At 34.6% G+C, this 22,085-nt stretch overlaps 2 protein-coding genes across 6 annotated transcripts in view; both read left to right on the forward strand.

Moving 5' to 3' along the window:
- The window catches only part of pan (transcription factor pangolin), an 808,803-nt gene that overhangs the window by 742,012 nt on the left and 44,706 nt on the right, over positions 1–22,085 (forward strand). For 3 of the 5 annotated variants that reach the window (XM_072542638.1, XM_072542635.1, XM_072542637.1), the window contains exons 7-8: positions 11,061–11,247; positions 19,168–19,333. In XM_072542638.1, coding sequence (XP_072398739.1) covers positions 11,061–11,247; positions 19,168–19,333 — 353 coding nt within the window. The remainder of the gene's footprint in view (positions 1–11,060; positions 11,248–19,167; positions 19,334–22,085) is intronic. The other 2 variants (XM_072542639.1, XM_072542636.1) reach the window with 1 other exon arrangement.
- On the forward strand, positions 3,983–4,878 carry LOC140449907 (uncharacterized). Its single transcript, XM_072543323.1, has one exon. It carries the CDS (start codon positions 4,306–4,308, stop codon positions 4,876–4,878), a length of 573 nt encoding a protein of 190 aa, XP_072399424.1. The 5' UTR covers positions 3,983–4,305.

Genomic DNA, 22,085 nt, shown 5'->3' on the forward strand with positions numbered 1-22,085 from the left:
TCTTTCTTTCTTTCTTTCTTTCTCCCCTTCCTTTTACCCTATCAGGGTGTCGGATTTGGGCTAGCTATTTTAATTTCCATTTACCCACCTCTTCCATTCTTTTCTGTTTCCTGCCATTATTTTCAATTCCTCGAGTGATTTTTGTTTAAGTTTTCCCGTCTCTACTACTTGCTGTATCCATTTTTTTCTTGGTCTGCCTCTTTTTCTTTTTCCGATGTTTTTTCATAAATTTTTCTTGTTATTTTATTGGATTGCATCCTCATCAGATGCTCATACCAGTTCATTTGTCTCTTTGCTATTTTGTTCATTATCGGTTCCTGGTTGGCCATTCTCCTAATAGTCTCGTTGCTTAATCTATCCCATTTTGTCTTTCCAACTATCCTTCTAAGATGTCTCATCTCCATTGCGTTTATCCTGCTCTTATGCTTTTCCAGAATTGTCCAGTTTTCACTTGCATAGAGCACAGTCGGTATCACTATTGTGTTATATATTTTTATTCTTGTTTCGCGAGCAAGTTCTCTTTTTCCCATTATTGGGGCTAACGCATAATATGACTTGTTTGATTTCTTTGCTCTATTTGTTATTTCCCAGTCTATTTTTCCGTCATTAGTTATTATACTTCCCAGGTATTCGTAAGTTGTTACTATTTCCAATTCTGAGTTTTTACATTTTATCTTTATTTGATTATCTTCCTTATCTCCTTTGCCGCTGATTATCATTATCTTACTTTTTTCGTCGTGTATCTCCATTTTTAGTTCTTCTGTTTGTTCTACCCATATATCCATTAGTTTCTGCATTTTATTCTCGGAATCTGCTATTAGTACTATGTCGTCTACCAGCATCCCAACTCAAATATCGAAATCTTACAAAGATTCCAGTCGATAGAATTCTAGTAAACGCTTCATGGTACGTAACTAACAGTGTTATTGCTCGTGATCTTAAAATAAAATCTGTCAAAGAAGAAATATCCTACTTCTTCCAGAAGTGTGAACAATACATAGAAAATCTCCCAACGCATTGGGTCCACTCCTAATGCGACGTCCCATCCAGCCAAGGTTAAGAAGGCATCTTTCATGCGATTTTCAAACCATAGTACTGATCTACAGTGTAGCGCTGTGTAGTAGTTAAGTTTCCCAAACCCAACCTTAGATGACTATAAGAAAACTGTCACGGGGCAGTTTTCCTAATTGTTTTATTACTGTAATATTGGTGTATTGTAAAATTTATAGATTGCAAATTAAATGGTATGTTTAATAAAAAAAGCAGTGATGTATAAAGCATTATAGATTCTGAAGCGATGCCGTATACAGGGTGTTTCAAAAAAAGGTAACCCCGTCTCTAGGGTAGGTAAAAAACTGACAAATAATTCGGGTTTGCTTAGTAAAAAATTTTTGTAACGCCATCCGTTTTCAAGATACGGGGCGTTGAAGAAAAAAAAATTTTACGCATTTTTTACGATTTTGCCGAAACTACTGGCAACATTGTAATGAAATTTTATACGAATATGTTTTGGAAGCTGATACATCCCATGAATTTGTTTTTATATCTGATTCTCATAGAGGGCGCTAGTTACACGGATCGTACTAAGTATTAGTCACTATAACTTTTTTAAGAGTATAATTATTAATCAAAATTTCAAGTAAACTTAAATATCCTTCAATTTTACACGAAAAAGTTACTCTTGGTAAAACTCGATACTGTGTACCGTTTTCGTAATATTTCTATTTGAAAATTATGAAGTAATAATTGATGCTGGTATAAAATAGTAATTTAACAAAACTCACTAGAAGAAAATTAAATTAATGACTAAGAACATAAAATAAAATTCAATTACAGTAAGTGTTCAAAATGCCCTCCGTTTTCGCGAATACACAAGTCTATTCTTTTTTTTTTAAGATTCCATTAACCTTCTAAACGGTAAGGGATCAGCTATGATGTCATTAAATTGACGTTGAATTCTTTCTTCCAATTCTTGGCGTGAATTTACCTCTGTAGCATAGACTTTTTCCTTAATACACGACCAAACTGCGTAGTCCAAAGGGTTAAAATAGCATGACCGAGGAGGCCAATGAATCGGAGCTTCTGCAGCTCTACCAATCCATCGATTCGGAAAATGATTACTCAACCAATTACGACACCTTCTATCAAAGTGTGGTGGAGCTCCATCGTGCATAAAAAATAAAGATGTTCGCTCGTTTAGCGTTAAATCTTCTAATATCTCGAATAAGGAGTTGTTTAAAAAATCAAGATACATATCACCATTTAAATTTCCAAGTAGAATATGATAACCTATTAATTTGTTACCTAAAGTTGCTGCCCAAACAAACATTAACTTTAAATGAGTGTTGGTAATGTGATACCCTTTTGACTCGTGGATTCTCATCACACCAGTAGTGTGCATTATGGGAGTTAAACATACCTTGTCACGTAAAGGTGGCCTCGTCCGTAAAAAGAATGCATTTTAAAACATTTGGATTGTGGGCTGTCCTTTGTTGCAATGTTTCACAAAAATCCACTCTAACTAGTAGATCATCTGGCAAGAGCTCTTGGACTTGTCTGTAATGATAAGGATGTAATTGCTGTTCTTTCAGTATCCGCCAAGTACTTGAAGAAGAAGTATTTGTTTGTCTTGCTATATTCCTTACGCTAACTGTTGGATCTTGATCAAGTAAATTTAAAATATTATTTTCTTTATTAATTGTTCTTGTTGTTCTTGGTCTACCAGAATTTATTTTATTTGGTCAGACATTCCCAGTTTCTCGACAACGTCGTTCAACGGCTCTAAATGTTTTTTTTCTTGATAAGTTTCTTCTAGGAAACTTTTCTGCATAACGTGTCACAGCTGCACTAGAACATCCTAAACATGCGCCTAAGGTTAATAACATGTCAGTGTATTCAACATTTGAGTACATGTTGATTTTGTTTTACAAATAACAAGGTTTCAAAACTCTAATTATTGTTGATTTATCGTCATAACAATCAATAAATGTCAGATTTCCATGGCATACTTGGAGAAAATAGAGGTATACCTATTAGAACTTTATCATTACTACCAGCATCAATTATTACTTCGTCATTTTCAAATCAAAATATTCCGAAAACGGTACACAGTATCGAGTTTTACCAAGAGTACCTTTTTCGTGTAAAATTGAATGATGTTTAAGTTTACTTGAAATTTTGATTAATAATTATACTCTTAAAAACGTTATATTGACTAATACTTAGTACGATCCGTGTAACTAGCGCCCTCTATGTGAATCAGATATAAAAACAAATTCATGGGATGTATCAGCTTCCAAAACATATTCGTATAAAATTTCATTACAATGTTGCCAGTAGTTTCGGCAAAATCGTAAAAAATGCGTAAAATTTTTTTTTCTTCAACGCCCTGTTTCTTGAAGACGGATGGCGTTACAAAAATTTTTTACTAAGCAAACCCCAATTATTTTTCAGTTTTTTACCTACCCTAGAGACGGGGTTACCTTTTTTTGAAACACCCTGTATATGTGAAATACTTATTATATAATATATAAAAAAAGGTTCCTTTTGAGTAAAAAGATTGGTGGAAAGAGTTGAAAATTGAAAAAAGAACGGTTTGTTCGAATAAAAAAGACTGTTGCTCTCAAACGAATCAACAACGTTCTTAACCTTGTTTCGTATTAATCGCAACGATCACAAATTCATGTCGTTGTCAATGCAACCGAATTTCCATCTCGCGCCGTGACGGCGGTCCCTAAAAACCGGCAAAACGAGCACAAGAGCGCCGCGACGACCCCGCCAGATGAATCGCAGGATCAATCCATCAAAATGTAACGACGCGACAGTTAACGAGCATACCTATCGTCGTCTCACTCTAACAAGTAACAACACTATCGTATCGGGCCTATTGGACATTTGGAACTCCCGGCTGTGAGTAAAATATTTCCGCGATCTGCCGGTTACAATTCGCGCAAATCTACCTGTGATATTATGTACATTTCGGAGCAATAAGAGGATTTCTGAGAGGTGCCGGGGTCAGACGACAGTGCAAGTCAGTCGGTTTGCTATTTTCCGGGCTGAAATATCCACGTGCGAGTCCGTGTTTCTGATTTCGAACCCAAACAAAGGGCCGACTCGGCTACGACCATTCATATTGATTTTCTGTGATAAAGTGCTTCATAAAAACTTGTTGATACTCGGCCGTTCTCCGATTCCCTTGTTTTGCTTTAGATCCGTTTAAAATACAGTTTTAAAAATGTCGTTTTATTTAGTCAGTGCTTATACTAAAAACTCCAGCATTTAATAATATCCAACCATTCATTTATTATGGAAATTTCAGAGGAGCCTCTGAATCTTACACTGAAAAAAATGCCTATTGCCATTGTCGCACCGTTTTCCGTCGTCGAAAATAAAATAATTAACAACAACGAAACCGATTCTCTAAATTTAAACAAGTGCGAGGAACTACCAGAAGACCTATCATTAAAAAAGAATAACGAAGAATGCTTGGACTTGACGAAAAACAAGAATCACTGCGAGCAATTAAGAAAATATCTGTGCAAAAACGAGCAGACTAGAAACTCTTACGAAAAAAATACTTTTAACGACTACTACAATAACAAATTAGCTCCTAGAGACAATCCCCAGAATATATTCGACAATAATTTTTTATCTATGTGGTACGTGAATTCGTTTTTGAATCAACAAAATCCCTATTTTAATACCTCCCCACAGGCCTATCAGCCGAAACCCAATACGAATCCTGCTTCCAACAAAATTTTAAATAATCTACTCGACAAAAAGACTTACTCTTCCTACAAGTTTCCTTCTAGTTTTGATTCACTCATTAAAAATGAGATGCAAAGTGATAGTGACGATAAAGAATCAACTACAGGGTAAGACTATTTTATTGTAATATTTCAGTTTGCTTTTGTATATGATCGTAGAAAAAATATAGTGTTTTACGCGTTTATAATAATTATAACATGGCATTTGATTACTATAAATAAGTAGCTTTCCTATAAACAATGTTAAAATGACTAAACCTTTCTTATATATAAAAAAAACTCTGCCATCCTTGATATACGAGGTTATCAGAATAACATTTGAAAGTCAAAATATTTCAATATTTAACGTAACCTCCTCTTAACGCTTTCAGTCATGAATTATGAATACGTTAGATTACAATTTTCTTGTGGATGTATACAGTATCATTTTTTTATAAATTTTTGGTTCCAACTAGCATTTTGTACAAACTACCATCTATAAATTATGAGTCAACGGTATAAGTATAAAACAAAATTGTAGTTAACAAAACTACTGACGATGATACAGTTTGTAACAATTGTTGTTTTGATTTAAACATAAATAGGAATTTTCAAAATTTTAACTATTTAAAAAAAGGTACAGAGCTGGTCCCTAAAAACTGATACGACTCTTTGTAAGATTTGATCATTTTGATTTGTTATGTTTATTATGACAGGCAAATAATAAAATAAACAAACAATAAACAATTGATTACATCGTTAGAAGAACAGTGAGAAGAAGAACACGTTACAAGAACAGTGTCACAAGTCAAAAAACATCATTTTTCAGGAGAGACAAAAATAGATTTTTTTCGATCTTAATTTAGAAAGGCAGTAATTGGTAACGGTAATTGTTAAAATTTTCAAATCAAAAAACGAAGAATATGGATAAGTGAATGTTTCTAATTGTGTAAGAAGCAAAACCAAAAAAAAATATGATATCTGATTTAACAAAGAAAAAAAGATGAAAATTTTGACTTATGTCACTTTTCTTTCAAAATGTTGGTCACTTTTTTAAAAATTAATGAAAATATTAACTTGAGGAATGAAATTTTATTTATACTAATATGGAAATTATCTTACTAGTAAACAAAAATATTATTAAACATATAAAAGAAAACAATCATTTTATACTAATAGCACTAAAATAATAATAGCACTTGGGGATAAAATTTTTTTTAAATAATGACATCAGCCCTTTTTTCTTATTTTCTGATATTCCTACTTTATTTTTGTAAACTTTTTTCAATTTTGGTTTGATATTTTTTTTCTTTGATTTAATATTTCAGTGAATGTAATAGTCATTAATGAATATAAACATTAAACAAATCAGGAATAATTGATAAATTTAAAACAATATTTTATTTTTTAAATTAACTTATAAGTAGGTATTTGATTCTGTCCATCACTAATTATTAAAATGTTTAGTTATTAAAAAAGTAGATGAATATACGAGAAAAAAGTAATTTCTCTAAATATTTCAACAGTGAAGATAAATAGTAAATCTATTTTTTCAAGAACAATGTCACATGTGGAAAAAAAAAACAAAAACGTAAAAAATATTGTATCAAATACTTCACGAATAATTACATAACTCAAAATATGACTATATTTTATTAAAAATGTAATAAGAAACCTACTCACCTTTTCAAGAAAAACGACACAAATCTAAATATCTTACTTTTCCGTCGAAACGCCGAAAAATACTAGGACACTTCTCAAAATATAACGGTTTTCTTGATAAAAATCGATAAGTTCACTTCGAACGTCAGAGCCCAACTGGAAAGTGTCATTCTTCCGGAATAAAAGTATTCATTTTACCACCAAAGGAATAATGACACTACCGCCATCTTTCGAAGTTGGTAGTAGATATCTATGTGATATTTTTCTTGGTGAAAGTATAGAATATTTGGAGTCAATTTAACAAGATTTAACTGGAATTATGCATTTTTTGAGTTGTGTCACTTTTCTTCCGGATGAGCGACATGTGTTAATTCATAAATTGTAATAATTATTAAGGTCTAAAGAGTATATAAATGATAGTTTTTACATAAAATAGGGTTGTTGTTATTATTTTTATTATTATTATTATTAAGGAATAAAACAAACGACTTAACTCAACAATATATTAAAGCAAGAATTGTAACCAAATTAAAAGATAACTGAACAAGAAACTTTCGAAAGAAAGCGAGGATCTGGAAGACCAAAACTATACTAAATTTAGATATGTAAAAGTAAAATTAATATTTTGTAAAATCTCCATCAGCATTGATAACAGCTTGTAGTCTTCGGTCCATCTGCGTGAAAGGAACTATCAAATTCTATCATATATCCTCTTCAGAGAGCTCTTCCCAAACCTGTTGTATACCGTGCACCAGCTCTTTAGCATTTTGAGGTATAAAATTACGCCGATACAACCGTTTTATGATAACCCCTTACACATTCTCGATTGGGTTTAAATCTGGACTATAGCTGGGCAATGGTAAGGTTTCGATGTTGTTGTTCTGGAGTCACTGGTTTATTATATTTGCAGTGTGAACAGGACAATTATCTTGTTGGAGGATAAAATTATTTTCTGAGTACAACTGTTGTACACTGGGAAACATGATGTTTTCTAGAATACTCAGATAAGTCTGCCCAACAAACCTGCCATCAATACACCATACCATTCCCATTCCTCTAGATGAAATCCATCTCATACATTGGCGCTAAAATGACCAGCTGCTCGATATCTCTCAGTGTCTTCAAAAGGATTCTCTTCTAATCTCTCCAAAAGCATACGATCTTCATGAGCCGTAGATATTTTTGGTCTTCCAGAACCTTGCTTTCTTTCGAGAGTCTCTTGTTCTCTCCATCTTTTATTTATATTAAAAACTGTTTTGTTCTGCTTACGCTAAAATGGTTTGCTACGGCAGATAGTCGCCAACCATCTTCTAATTTCGTTATAATTCTTGCTTTTAGTTCTTTAGTAGCATGTGAAGCCATTTTTTGAGTTTGAACAGAATAAGTTATTTGACAAATTTTAAGATTTGGCAGGGATAGTCACAGTATGTAAATAGTAAGTATTTATCCTTCAAAATAGCTTCAAAATAGCTTCAGAATACGCTTTAAGATTCGTATCAGTTTTTTTAGGAACCAACTGTACCTCACAATTATATATAAAATATTACATAATTAAACATTAAACCAAAAAATCGCTTGTGCACCGCCAATAACTCCATCCTCACACTGTTTATCCAGTAAGGTTTATCTGCTTCATTTCCCATGTAAAATCCCATAAGCAAATGTTAAGGTTCATTCTGCTCATTGTTTGAGCGTTTTGTGCTGGGAGTAGAATAGTTCGTCGGATCGTGACGTATGATACATCATTGGAAAGGAAAGGGGGTAGCGATTATGTTAAAACAGAAAAAACACACAAAAGGGCCTTACATCATATCTCCTTTGTTATTGGTTCGATTGGAGCGTGTGATGCGTTAAATGAAAATGAAGGATATAAACAAGGCGACTACCAAAAGGGCACTACACAGTGTCTTAATTATTAATGAATGATAAAAAATAGTTTAACTAAAAAGACAAATTTTGATTTATTGACTTAAAGGTCTTAGGCTGAGTACAAAATAAACAACTGATCGAATCCTAACATGCGGCATAACAAATAAGAGGTGAGGAGATAACGAATATATTAAGTAAGAGAAAATAAATAAGGTGAATACCAAAAGGTCACTACAGAGTGTCTTCATTATTAATGAACGTATAGCGACATACGAGATATCATAGGACACTATGAATACAAATGGATTTACCATAAGACAAATTTTGATTTATGGACTTAAAGAAGGCCTAAAGCTGAATATAAAATAAACAACTGATCGAATCCTGACATCCGACATAGTAAATAAAAGGGGAGGATATAACCAATATATTCAGATAAAAAAAAACAAAGAGACTACCAAAAAGACACTACAACATTTAGAGCTTAACAGCTTTTCAGAACTACCATGAGCATTTTTCTTAATACGTTGTCGCTGAAAAATGGCGGATTTCGAAAACGATTGATATGAACTGTTTTAGCAGCATAGATATGTTTGTGTCGCAGATACTGTATGGATTTATAGTTGGAAAAATAATTATCGACCCAGTTTTATCACGACCGATGCTCCCAAGCCAAACACTTTTGTGATAGTTGTGTAGAGTCATCATCATCCAGCCTTCATTTATTACGTCCACCGCTGGACATAGGCCTCCCTTAAACTCCTCCATTCTTTACGATTTTGTGCTGTTTGTTGCCAATTTTTGGTGATACGCCTGATGTCGTCAGCCCTTCCTCTGCTACGTTTGTCTGCTCTTGTTGTGTAGAGTATGCTTGATAAATTATAAAATCATACATAATACCACTACTGCCACATAAACAGAAAAGTTTTATGCCACATGGTGTGGGCTTATTTTGAACACACTGTTTTATATTCAGGTTCCCTTGAATGGGATTATTTGTTCATCGATACATAAATGTGTCTCTATTGGTAGCGTCATGTATGACGTCAGACGTAGAGTGGAGGTATTTTTCAAAGTTTGTTATATTGTTTGGTTTTTAAGTGGTATGCATTATTTCACAAAACATGCATTATTTCAATTTGAAAATTTGCAATCTTTGCTCCCAATAATTTCTTACTCTTGGATAATCGGTATTACCTATCAACATATGTATACCAACAAACGTTTTAATTTCATTAGTATTTGTAGCCAGAAATCGACTTAGATTTTGATTTGGGTATAAAATTTGCCATTAAATCGCCAATAAAGTACTGGGTTCATTTTATATTTTTTTAACATAACAGAACATAAGTCTTCAATCTAAAGTTCATTCGTTTAGCAAATTCCCATCTGTCAACAAACGCACGTGTTGATATTCGCCGTCTCATTGGTCAAGAGGCTATTAAATATAATTTATTGCCTTAAGCGAGACAGATTCTCATGTTACAGATCCAAACTTGTCAGCATGTTTAAATTCAAATTGTATCGTGTTGATTTTTAAGTTAATATATTGTGTGTTATATTTATGTTATAGTCATTGTTATTTACTGGTCGTGTTATTTTTTAGAGTTTAGTTTAATTGTGATTTAATGATTAAATTTCAAGAAATTCTTACACTAATAGTTTCAAAAGTAAATATTTTTAAAAATCATATGATATACATCAGTACGACCCTGTTTGGCTTTCGCGTGCTTCTGTTGACAATTGGGAATATGTAAAATGAATGTAGTTTAACCTCACAAAATGAAGACGTGACGTCACATTAATGACTAATGACACGCCACACACTGGCAATGACTATTACATTGGTACGTTGTATTTCATAGTATTGTATGGTGTTAAACTGTTTGGTTTTCAGTCTCAAATCTACAACTTATTTTCCATTGATACAACTAGCCTTTTTGTTTTTATTTTTGGCGATATTATGATGGTAAATTCCTTACCTTTGGTATTTTTTTTTACTTTAAAATATTATTCCTGCCTTTCTAATTCTCGTTGTTGTTTCTCCTTGTAATGTTATTTCAGCTTTGTCTCTTACCACCTATTTGTCTAATTTAAAATATCCTCATTGTTCCAGTTTCTTGTGATTTTAAATCCTAGTTATTTGTTTAATATATTAAGTATTTTTGTCAAGTTATTCTTGCTTTTTATTTGTTGCAGAACGGTTTTTAGCATTACTTTGCTAGTCAGGACATTCTATTTTTCAGTTTCATGACAGCTTCGTTTAGGTCGTTTCTTCTTATTTACATTCATACTTTTGATGATATTTTTGGTGTTTCATATGTTCCATTATTTTGCGTTTTTCGGCTCATTTGCTTCAGGTGTGCTATTCAGTCATTTTTGGTAATATGTTTCGCTTCTATTAAGATTTTTATTTACCTTTTTGTCCTCTTATACACAACACTTTCAGTAATCTTCCTCTTGTACTATATACTTCTTTCTTAATAGTTTATGTATCTGTTGTACCTTTTGTATGTTGTTTTTTCGGTGTATATTCAATATTTTTGTCTTGGCATTTTAATGAAGCATTTAGGGTTTAAAAGCAAAATAGCTTAAAGGTATTTTAAATTTGTGTGGGAGTACTAACCATCCGAAAAAATGAAGGCCTGTGTTATATATGCTTTTTTTTTCGAGGAACTTTTACAATTCTTTAAATTATGGACTACTATTTATGCAACCAGTAATACGCTGCAACCACCGTTTCACAACAGCTTTCAAGGTAGTAATATTAACTTTTCATTTTAGGTCACAAGTCGATCACAAGAATAATATAGACGGTAAGAATAATCAGGATAGTAATGAAAAAAAGAAGCCCCATATAAAGAAACCCCTCAACGCCTTCATGTTATACATGAAGGAAATGAGAGCCAAAGTTGTTGCAGAATGTACATTAAAAGAAAGCGCTGCAATCAATCAAATCTTAGGACGACGGGTAAGTGCTTTATTTTTTCATTATCAGCGATTACTTGAGCTTTAGGTAAATACCGATAACCAAATTTTTAGTCGGAAATACGTTGAGTGGCAAAAAGTCTTCCCATTCTTAATTTTATTAGCTATTTAAATTTAAAGATTTAAAAATAAAAGTCTAGGGAAGGTACTAATTGATGCTAAAATTGGAGAGCATAGTTTAAGATAGTCCAGATAAGAGTAATGTGGTTAGAGAAGCTGGCCACACATAGGTATGAAGGCAAAGAGCAGAAGAAACGTAGTCTGGACACTTAACCACCTAGGCTTAAAAAGTAAATGTTTATATATTGCAGAAGAGCAGTAAAAATCTTGAACCTAGTGTACATGCGAGTCCATGTCTAAACAGAATAATAGAAGGAAAAAAGACTCACAATCTGTAAAATAGTAATGTGAACGACCGATTTCGAGCACTACGATTTTTACTCTGATTGTCATCATCAGGACCCCGGCAGTTACTAAACAGGTAAGGTAAAAGTGCAAAAGATATAGCCAGTGGTAAGCTTACTATTCAGAAAAGATCTCAGACTCAGAAAAGATCTGAGACGATACAATACGATGGAAATAACTAGAGTAATAGAAGAAAACAAAAGCTTGAAAGTACTCAGACAGAGCATGTCCATTGGAAGAAAAAACGTCCACAAATTAAGAAATGAACAGGGGCAAATCATTGAGGATAGAATTCAAATTATGAATACGATAGAGAGTTTTTATAGACAACTATACACAGAACAGCAATGTAACCGGAGTGGATCATTACCAAAGATAATCAATCAGGGATCTGAAATTTTACCGGACGTAACACCCAATGAAGTTCAAAGGTCAGTGCAAGAAATGAAAAACAATAAGTCCCCCAGAGGCGATGAAATAGTGGCAGATGCCTTGAAGGTGGCTGGAAAAAGATTATGGCAGGTCCTTGCCAAACTATTCACTAGATGTTTGCAGGAAGCAATAACACCAACCCAGTGGTATAACGCAGAAATTATCATACTTCATAAAAAAGGGGATGCTACCGACCTCAGGAATTACAGGCCCATAAGTCTACTTTCACATATTTATAAACTATTTACAAAAATAATTACGAAACGACTAGAAAATAAATTGGAATTTTATCAGCCCATAGAACAGGCGGGTTTTAGAAAAGGCTATGGAACAAACGATCACCTACTGGTAATAAAAAATCTTATAGAAAAATGCACTGAATATAATAAACCACTAGCTTTAATATTTGTCGACTATGAAAAGGCATTCGACACCGTAAATCAACAAAAAATGTTGGAAGCCTTGACAGAATGCCGAATTGACTATCGGTATATAAATATAATTAAACATATATACCAAAACGCAACAGCCAGTGTTAGAGTGGGTGATCGTCAAACCCAGAAATTCCCGATACAACGTGGAGTACGCCAGGGGGACACCATATCGCCGAAACTGTTCACTACGCTTTTGGAATATATATGTAAAAGGGCAAAACTGACCGACAAGGGCATAAACATAAACGGAGAAAAGCTTAGCCATCTAAGGTTTGCAGATGATATTGTACTAATAGCTGATAGGATAGATGAGGCCAAAGAACTTTTAAATCAGCTCTACCTTTCCTCACTAGAAGGGGGATTGAAAATAAATATATCTAAAACCCAGATGATGACAAATCTTGTAGTCAGCGAAGATATATGCGTAGGAACAAGATCCAGAGACCAGGTAATGGCCTATAAATACCTAGGTCATGAGATTCGCATAGGAAAAGATAACCAAACCGTTGAGCTTCTCCGTCGTATAAGACTGACTTGGGCAGCCTTCGGCAAGCTGAACCATATTTTCAAATCGTCTGATATACCAATGTGCCTTAAAAGAAAAACGTTTAATCAGTGTGTTTTGCCAGTGTTAACTTACGGTGCCGAAACGTTGACCATGACAAGGAGAACAGTTCAAAAGATCCGTGTGTGTCAAAGGGCGATGGAGCGTGCTATGTTGGGCGTTTCACTACGAGACAAGATCCCAAATTGCCAGCTACGACAAAGAACAGGAGTGGCTGATGCAGTAGAGAGAGTAGCAACACTAAAATGGAACTGGGCAGGTCACGTGGCTCGAATGACACAATAGATGGACAAAGCGGATACTGGAATGGAGACCAAGAGATGATGCCTACCGAAGTAGAGGTCGTCCACCAACACGTTGGACTGACGATCTAAAACGTTGTCATAGGAATTGGATGCAAGAGGCACAAGATCGAAATAGATGGAAAGTTATGAGGGAGATCTATGTCCAGCAGTGGATAAGCGAAGATTGAATGATGAAGCTTACTATACAAGCCAAAAAATGTCTATTAGGAAAACCTTTTAGCACGTTGATGGTTGAAAAATTCTTGAGCAGAAGAGTATGACGATATAAGAAACTAAGTAGGGCAATGCCTTCTAAAGTCATTAAATTCGATCGTGCAAATTTGTTAAGATGCTTTTGAAGTTATTTTATTGTGGTATTCATCACCTCATCGTAGCTTTTATTGAGCATGATATACTGGAAGAAAACATTTTTTAAGTTCATTACAGGATAGCTGGAGACATAGTCAATCAGTTTTGAGGTTGATTGGGAATACTGGGAAGTGGACTGAAACAATTTTTTAAGTTTTGGGACAGATTTTTTGCCGTTTAGTATATATTGACTTGTGTCACAGAATATCTTATTTATATAGAGAACTTAATAAACAGCGATGGAAAAACAATACCAGTGTAATCACTTACGTTCTTGCTTTCAGAGACTTTTATCTTCTTCGAGTACCGTTCTATATTGTTCTAGATCTTAAGCGGCATGTAACAATTCATCTGCTGATAAGCCAGTACACTGACGAAAGGTTTCGAAGCCATGAATATTTCTTCATAGCAATTCTTCTTTTTCCCTTGATCTTTCCGTTGAGTATTAACTGCAGCATCCAGTATCTGCTCAGATATTCAAATTTTATTTTTTTTTATCATTTTCTTCAAGTCATCTTATAACAAAAAAAAATGTGGACATTTTGTAATAAGTCGTGAAATAAGTTTGTAGATTTCTTTATAGATACATTTTTAGATAGATACTAAAACGATCTTCTATATACATTACATCCATGTTGTTGTCGAAAAATTCTAGACTTTAAGCCTATTATTCATTTCGAAGCTACATTTTTACATGATCCGGTTATAGGAGATCTATTTCATATGCCAAGATCGTACTGTAGTCATTGTACACCTCACATTTATTAATCACATCCATTCCAGGATTTTGAAAACCTGTACCAGCTGGTACACTTCTAGTTGTCGGGTATCATATGTTTGTGGAGTCACTTGATGGTCTGCAAAAAGTGTTTGTCACCGACATTCTAGTGCCCCGCAGCCATGCAACATACGGTTGACTCCTTCAAGGTTCTCTGCTACACAGTCTGAAGCTTAGGTCTCCATGAAACAGTCCCTTTGTATGCAGATGGCCCTTGATTGGCACCGTTTTGATTGTGAGCTGATTTCGACTTATCCTCAAGCAGCCCCATTAATACGTTTATGTCCTATATATATATTTTTCCGTGTGTTTGATTTAGTAGATTTCTTTACTGATAGCTGTGTGTTCGGATCCAGGCTTTCATCTAGGCGCATCTAGAGTACTGGACCATGTCTTAATAAGAACACGGTGCTTATCCTCTGTCTAGTTTACTGAATCGGTAAGAGCATTTTTCGTAGCAAAAAGAAGACTATAACAGCCTTTTTAGTTGTCTTTGGTCTAGAATATTTTCCCAGTAGACTGCACTAAGTGCTTTTTCCTGTTTTCGGACCTCGTCCAGGATGCGGTTTTTTGGGATGGCGTAAAATTGTTTTGAAACTTTTTTTCTGTCGGGGGTTTCTATATTTCTACTGCTTAATGGGGATAAACGACAATTTTAGTCGAAAATACGTTGAAATTACGTTAATAAAGAAAATGATTTGTTTAATTTGTATTTAGAGACGGTTTTCGGGGAGAAAACATAAAATACAACGTATTTTCAATGAAAATGGTTACTCCTATTAAATACAATAGATTAAATGGTTCCGGTCAGTAACATGAGTACTAAGTTAATTTTGCTGTTAGTGTACTAAAACTTATTCTTCATTTTTTCGTCCAGTTTGCTTACGACCGGAGCTTAAAGTGATGTAATGTGAAGATTGGAATATTTATTGAGCACTGGCACCTAATTGCCATGTAATATAAATATTCACAGCAGTCCACAGAATACCTTCAACTACTTTCGTCTCTGCTCTTCTATCTTTCTTGATTGTTGACTCCGGTTCAGACAAATTTGGACTAAAATGATTTTTACCTGAGAGCGATTATAAAACCTAGTTGCTCAGAAAGATTTTTTTGAGCTTTTATTTCTATTTGGTAGATCTAGTATGAGCCCCTTAAGTGCTCTCCATCGATCTTTAACGTTCAACAATTACTACAAGTGTTGCAGAATAGAGAATATTTTTATATAGTGATCGCAAGCCTTCAGCAATGGAGTGTATCAGAAGAAGAAGATCGATCTCTGTCTGCTACTGATTGTTTCTATATTAGTCTAATCAGACTTTTGATCTCGTCGCTCCACATCATTCCTCTAATGGTCTTTACGCTTCGTTAAGTCGTCCTAGTCCACATCTACTTCAATATTGTTTGACAGCGTCCTCTACTATTGTTCTATTAGTGATTGCTGAATTAGTTTTATGTTCACGAAGTGAGGTACATTACCATCTGTCCTTCCATAACTCTTTGGGTCCTTCTTAGCTTCCCCACATTTGATCTGGTACGTGTCTATGTTTCATCTACATTAATTACAGAAATTAAATAAGTTTTATGTTCACGAAGTGAGGTACATTACCATCTGTCCTTCCATAACTGTTTGGGTCCTTCTTAGCTTCCCCACATTTGATCTGGTGAGTGTCTATTTTTCATCTACATTTATTACAGAAATTAAATACTTTTGGTTGAAGGTTTCATCGATATATTAGTGTTATATTCACGAAATGACGTACGTTAGCATCTCCTCTTCTTCTTAGAATGTAGTCTCCCTACGTAGGTTGGCAATCATAATGGCTATTTGTATTTTTGAGTTTGCTGCTCTAAACAAATTAATCGATCTGCTTTGATACCAATCGCGTAGATTCTTCAACCAAGAATTCTGCCTTCGGACAACAGATCTTCTTCCTTGAATCTTTTCCTGTGTGATGATTTTGGTCCCCTCATCACGTGGCCTTAGCATCTGTCGTTTCATAACGCTTTGGGTCCTTCTTGTAGTTTCCGCATTTGCTTGGGTGAATGACCGATTGGATACGTTAGATAGAAGTGTTTGGGATATTTTGTTCTAAAAATAGGTTTCCAAAAGCAGATCACCTTATTCTTTCCTTGTACTTATTACCGTGGTCTGATTTCCTTTATTTATATTAAAATAATGACCCAGCTAGTTATATTCACTGCATTTTCTACAATGTTTCTCTATAGCCTTGTATGATATTGTTCTTATATATCATAATGCCTTGTGAAATTCTCAACGATTTGAGATTGATCGCTAGTTTTTCAGGTGTGTATTGCAAAATAAAATATTGACGAAAATAAGTGATGCATTTATTATTATGTGTTCAAATTTGAAGGTTTTAAAAAAGTTGGTTATCGGTATAACAAATTAAAATCAAACTGGTATATGTATGCATATTATTTCAAACAATGAAAATAATGTTAACTTTTAAGAATTTTTTGTTCAATGACCAGCTAAATTGTACAGATCACATCTGAAAAAAACAAAAAGCGTAAGATTTTCAAATCATCTAGAACATACATTTCAAACACATGTTGGAGAAAAAATTCAAGAACAAATTAAAACGAATGATGAAATAATATCAACCATCCATATTGCTCCTAAAGATCTAGATGCAGAAATGCTGAAATAAAAAACAGCATAAACCCAAAAAATCACCTGGCTCTGATCTCATTACTGATGAAATTTTAAAACAGTTTTTGAAGAAAATGCCTTTTCAAAGCTCATATAGACTCAAATATGTTTCAAGTTTTGGAAAGTGTCGGAAGTGATCATGATATCTAAACCTAGTAAACTCTCTCACGAGGTATCATCATATAGACCTATATTACTTCTTCCTTTGATGTCCAAAGCTTTATGAAAAATGATCCCTAAAAGACTAAAGCCAATAGTTAAAGAAAGAAATCTAATTCCATCACACCAATTTGGATTTAGAGAAAGTCATTCTACTATTGATTAGGATCACTAATATAGAAAAGGCACCAAAAAAATTGCGCCACTGTTTTTCTAGATGTGTCCCAAGATGTTAGTCAAAGTATGGCATATGGCGTTTTCAAGACTAGAATGCAGAATTAATACCCGTCATAGCATTACAGAAACCTGGAAAACTTATTGTTCAGAACTTGTCAATTCGGAAGAGCTTCATATAAAAGATAGGCTATTAAAAAAGTAAGCCGACCATACCTAAATAACTTAGACCACATAGCCATAATTATTGGTAGTAGAAATAAATGTAGGAGGCATTAGACTTAGAGAAAGATCTCCAACACGTTGGGCAGACCAAATGAAGACTCTGAGGGGGAAATTCCTACATGAAGCCCTCCAATGGAGACAGCAAGCTATTAATATTTAGAGTGTCATCATGCCTGATAAGGGCTGGAGGAATGAGGAAGGGGATGGCATAAACAATTAATACATAGACTAGACTAAGTTATTACCTATCAGAGCCTAGAGCAGTACTGTCTACTTCTAGAATCATACATAGATGCTTCAGAAATAAGCAGGAAGAAGTTTACTTTGAAGAAGATTGCACAAGACCAAGAAGTCCTCAGTTACATGATGAAGAAACTACAAGAAGAATATACCAGTCTGGCCTAGATATTAACTTCGCGAAAACAGAGTACATCTACAAGTAAAGAAGATATAGAAGATCTACAGATTGACGATAACGTAAGAATCAAAGAAAAATTCAAATACCTGGGGTTTATAATCACGAAAAAGGCAACAACAGAGGAAGAAATTACACAAAGATTAGGACAAACAAGAACAGCAATCCGACAACTTAACTCAGTATGGTGGGATAGACACATCAATATGAAGACAAAAACGCAGATTTATAAAACATTAGTGCGTAGTATTATGACATATGGGGCTTAAAATTGTATTATAAACAAGAAAAAAAGCAGTAAGATAGTAGCAACAGAGATGCAATGCCTGCGAAGATGCTGCAGAGTAGCAAGAATGGATCGGAGAAGTAATAACGAAGTAAAGCAAAGAACATCAATAGAAACAGACATACTAACATATATATAGAAAAAAAGACTAAAGTGGTATGGACATATAAGAAGAACTAGCGACAGCAGATGGATAAAGAGAATAACCGAATGGAGCCCCATAGGAAGGAGGAATAGAGGACTACCCCGAAGATCCTATAGGAACGAAGTAGACGACGCCATGAGTAAGATAGGCCTAAACGATGGAGAATGGGACAACAGAGAGAGATGGAAACGGTTGAGCGAGGGAAGGCAGTGAATACTGTAGAATCCCTGAATATATATACTATATACTATATCCGGCCAAATCTATTCATATTATAAATGAAGTCCAGGTTCCCCATGATACATCTCTCTTAATACAAGAATCGAGTGGCAAGCGCACACTAAAAGAAGAGACAAGAACGTAAAGAATATTCTAGCCCTTTTTTGCTTTTAAATTCCTTTTCTAACTTGACAATATTTCATGATTTTGTTTAATGTTTTATTATGGTTTATGTTTATATTATACTCGCTTGCATACATAATCCAGTTTGATTTTTTACTTGGTATGAACGTTTTGAAACGAGAAAGCGAGTTAAATGATAAATAAATATGCTAGTGGCACTCGCTGAGCCGTGAAGAACAGGCCAAGTATTACGAAAAGGCGCGCCAGGAGCGTCAATTACACATGCAGCTGTACCCGGGCTGGAGTGCACGGGACAATTACGGTTACGGCACCAAGAAGAAGAAGCGAAAGAAAGAGCGAACTCCTATCGAGTCGGGAGGTAGTTATCAAACGCGCAGCCTATTTTGTAGAATGTCATCCAAATTTTTTGATCAGTCCAGTGCGCAGGCATGCCAAGGAATCATCCTCCACCTTTACTGCCTACAATACATGGATCCTAAGATGAAAGTTTGTTTTGCCGAGGATGACTTCTTCATATCTGCGCATTGGACTGACCGTTTTTGCGTTAGGGACTAACAACTGCACTCGACTCTTTTTTTAATACTAATCGAAGCTGGACTATTAAGAATATCAAAGAAAAGACTGGATGGTCTTTTCTTCTTTTGGTATTTTTATAACCAGCTCTTATACAGTTGTAACATTCGTTTGGGAACCTTTGGGAATGAATCTGAGGTGCCTTCTTTACTTAAATCTGCATTTTATCTCATATACCTGTTTATAAAAATAACAATAAGCTTTAAAGATGATGATAGAACTAGGTATGTGAGATATGTATGCTTTGTTCTCGAAATTTATAGTAAAAAACATAGTAAGATCATTTTTAAAATCTGGACTTGCAGATTTTACCGTGTTTTTTTCGAGAATAAACATATCTGGTCTGCTAACTGATATTGTTTACACATTTAACAGGGACTATCAATTCATACTTGTGATAACTACATAACCACTGTTTCTAACACTAGCGTAGTTGTATAAATATGTATATAGAACTCTGTTATCACAGCATTTAACACCATCACTGGAATCACTGTTTTAGGAGTTGAATCATATTATATTCGGCGAGGAACTAGACTTTTTTACCTATACATGTACAATTATTTCCTCTAACTAGTTCGTCTTCTTCTGGTATCCTATGTTTACAGCGTGAGATGATCTGCTGTTTTCGTTTGTTCTGTAGGTGTGGCTTTATTTGCTTTCCTGAATCCACACTAGTTCCATTAATGTTTGAGTTTCGGACTACTTTTGCCTTCTATTTATCCCTTAATACTAATCTTTTTGTCGATATATTCTGATATATTATACACCTTTTTTTGATCATTAGCATCAAAGAACTATTTCATGATTTTCTGACTACACACTGTGTATCTGTGTTATTATTTTCTGACTACACTCTGAATATAATAACAGTTGGTATTTGGCAGCTGTCTGTTGACATTTGACAAATGACACGTGTCGTCCTTGTCTATGTTTTCACGTTTCTGCATCGGTAACTCAGATCCAATTGGTGCCTGGCCTCTCTGACTGTCTGGCACAAGGGGTCCATACCCTACAATTCTGAGAATTTCACGAAGTGCAGACGAATGAAGAAGTGCTCGCTCAGTTTCAGCTCGACTCAGTACTTCTTGGTTTGTGATGTAATTTATTCATGAGATTCGGAAAAGGATTCGTAACGTCCGTATTTCTTACGCCAATGATCTTACTTTCATTGACAGCGTTTCTGCTCTGTTTGATAGCGATATATTTACGGAATGAAGTTCGTTATCTATTAGTAGTTGGATCTGGTTTCAATCTCGTTTCATTTTGGCCATTTTTTCGTTTTATTCCTGTCGGAATGTTTTTTCACTTCGTTTGTTTTGGTTATAGGATCTTTGAGTATTATTTTGGTTGACTGGAATTATTACCTGTAATTTTGCTGTTTGGCTACAGTATAAGCTCTGTATTAGTCATATTTTAGATATTCCGAATCAACTCATATTTTTGATAAGTCGTTCTACCAGTAGTTGGTACTTAAAGTGTTGTCAAATGCTCTTTCATATCATGTAATAGCATTTTTATTTGCTGGTCATATCATTTCTGGGTTTGGTAGTTACAAGCTCTAAACTATGCAGTGGAGTTCCTGTCGGTTTTGGGTATTGCAATGAATGTTAACTGCAGCTATTCAGATGGTATATTTCCTCTGTCGGCAGCCGAGTATTGTCCTATTCTTTCCATGGTATTCCATGTCCTGTTCTTTCACTTTCCTGATCATGATGAGTCTGTGGAATGAAAATTGTCTCGTAAAAGTGGGTTTGTCTGGTTTACAGACGGGTTCAGTAGTACGCGTTGGTAAGTGGGCTGCGCTCTTCGCAATCTTATTTTATATGAGTCAGGCATCTCTAAAGACGCTGGAAGAATCCAAAGTAAGGCAGTTTTGCTATATTGACCAACAGTTTCAACTAGTTATAGGTTCACTCACTAAACAATGGATTGCCATTACTGGTGAGCCTAGTCTTAAGTGTATGAGGGAGGTTTCTGGACTATTAGGCTAGTGGCAAGTTTATAAAACAGGCTCTATGTAGCGAGGCCTTCCAAGAATCTCGTAACTCCTCCTATACTCACTGGCCATTGTAGACTGAGACTGCAACTACATCTAATTGGACTGCTAGATAACTCAAGGTATCTATATGATACCTCCTCTTCTCGGTAAGTGCCCATTACTGGCCTTCCAGAGATAGATATCAAGATCTTGGTTTGGTTTTCATCCAGCTGAGCCAAGTGAAAGAGAAATTGTTACGGAAGGTTGTGGCTTTCTCTGAGGCTATTCGGATGGTATAAAACTCTGGGCCTCTAATAGGTGGCTCGGAATAGCTGAATCTCCAGATGTGCCAAAAAACCCCATTTCAACGGAGTATCTGACTGCCTCTAACAGAATTGAAGACATTATGTGATTGTTATAGTCTAGTGTGTTTCAAGTTTTTTTCTTGGTACAGCTATGTTATGTAAATTGACATATATTGAGGATGTTTTTATTGTATGATAATATTTTGTTATTTTTTTATTTACAAGCTGGGAAATTTTGTGGAAATTGATGG

Source organism: Diabrotica undecimpunctata, chromosome 9 (assembly GCF_040954645.1).
Source record: "Diabrotica undecimpunctata isolate CICGRU chromosome 9, icDiaUnde3, whole genome shotgun sequence".
NCBI classification, from domain to species: domain Eukaryota; kingdom Metazoa; phylum Arthropoda; class Insecta; order Coleoptera; family Chrysomelidae; genus Diabrotica; species Diabrotica undecimpunctata.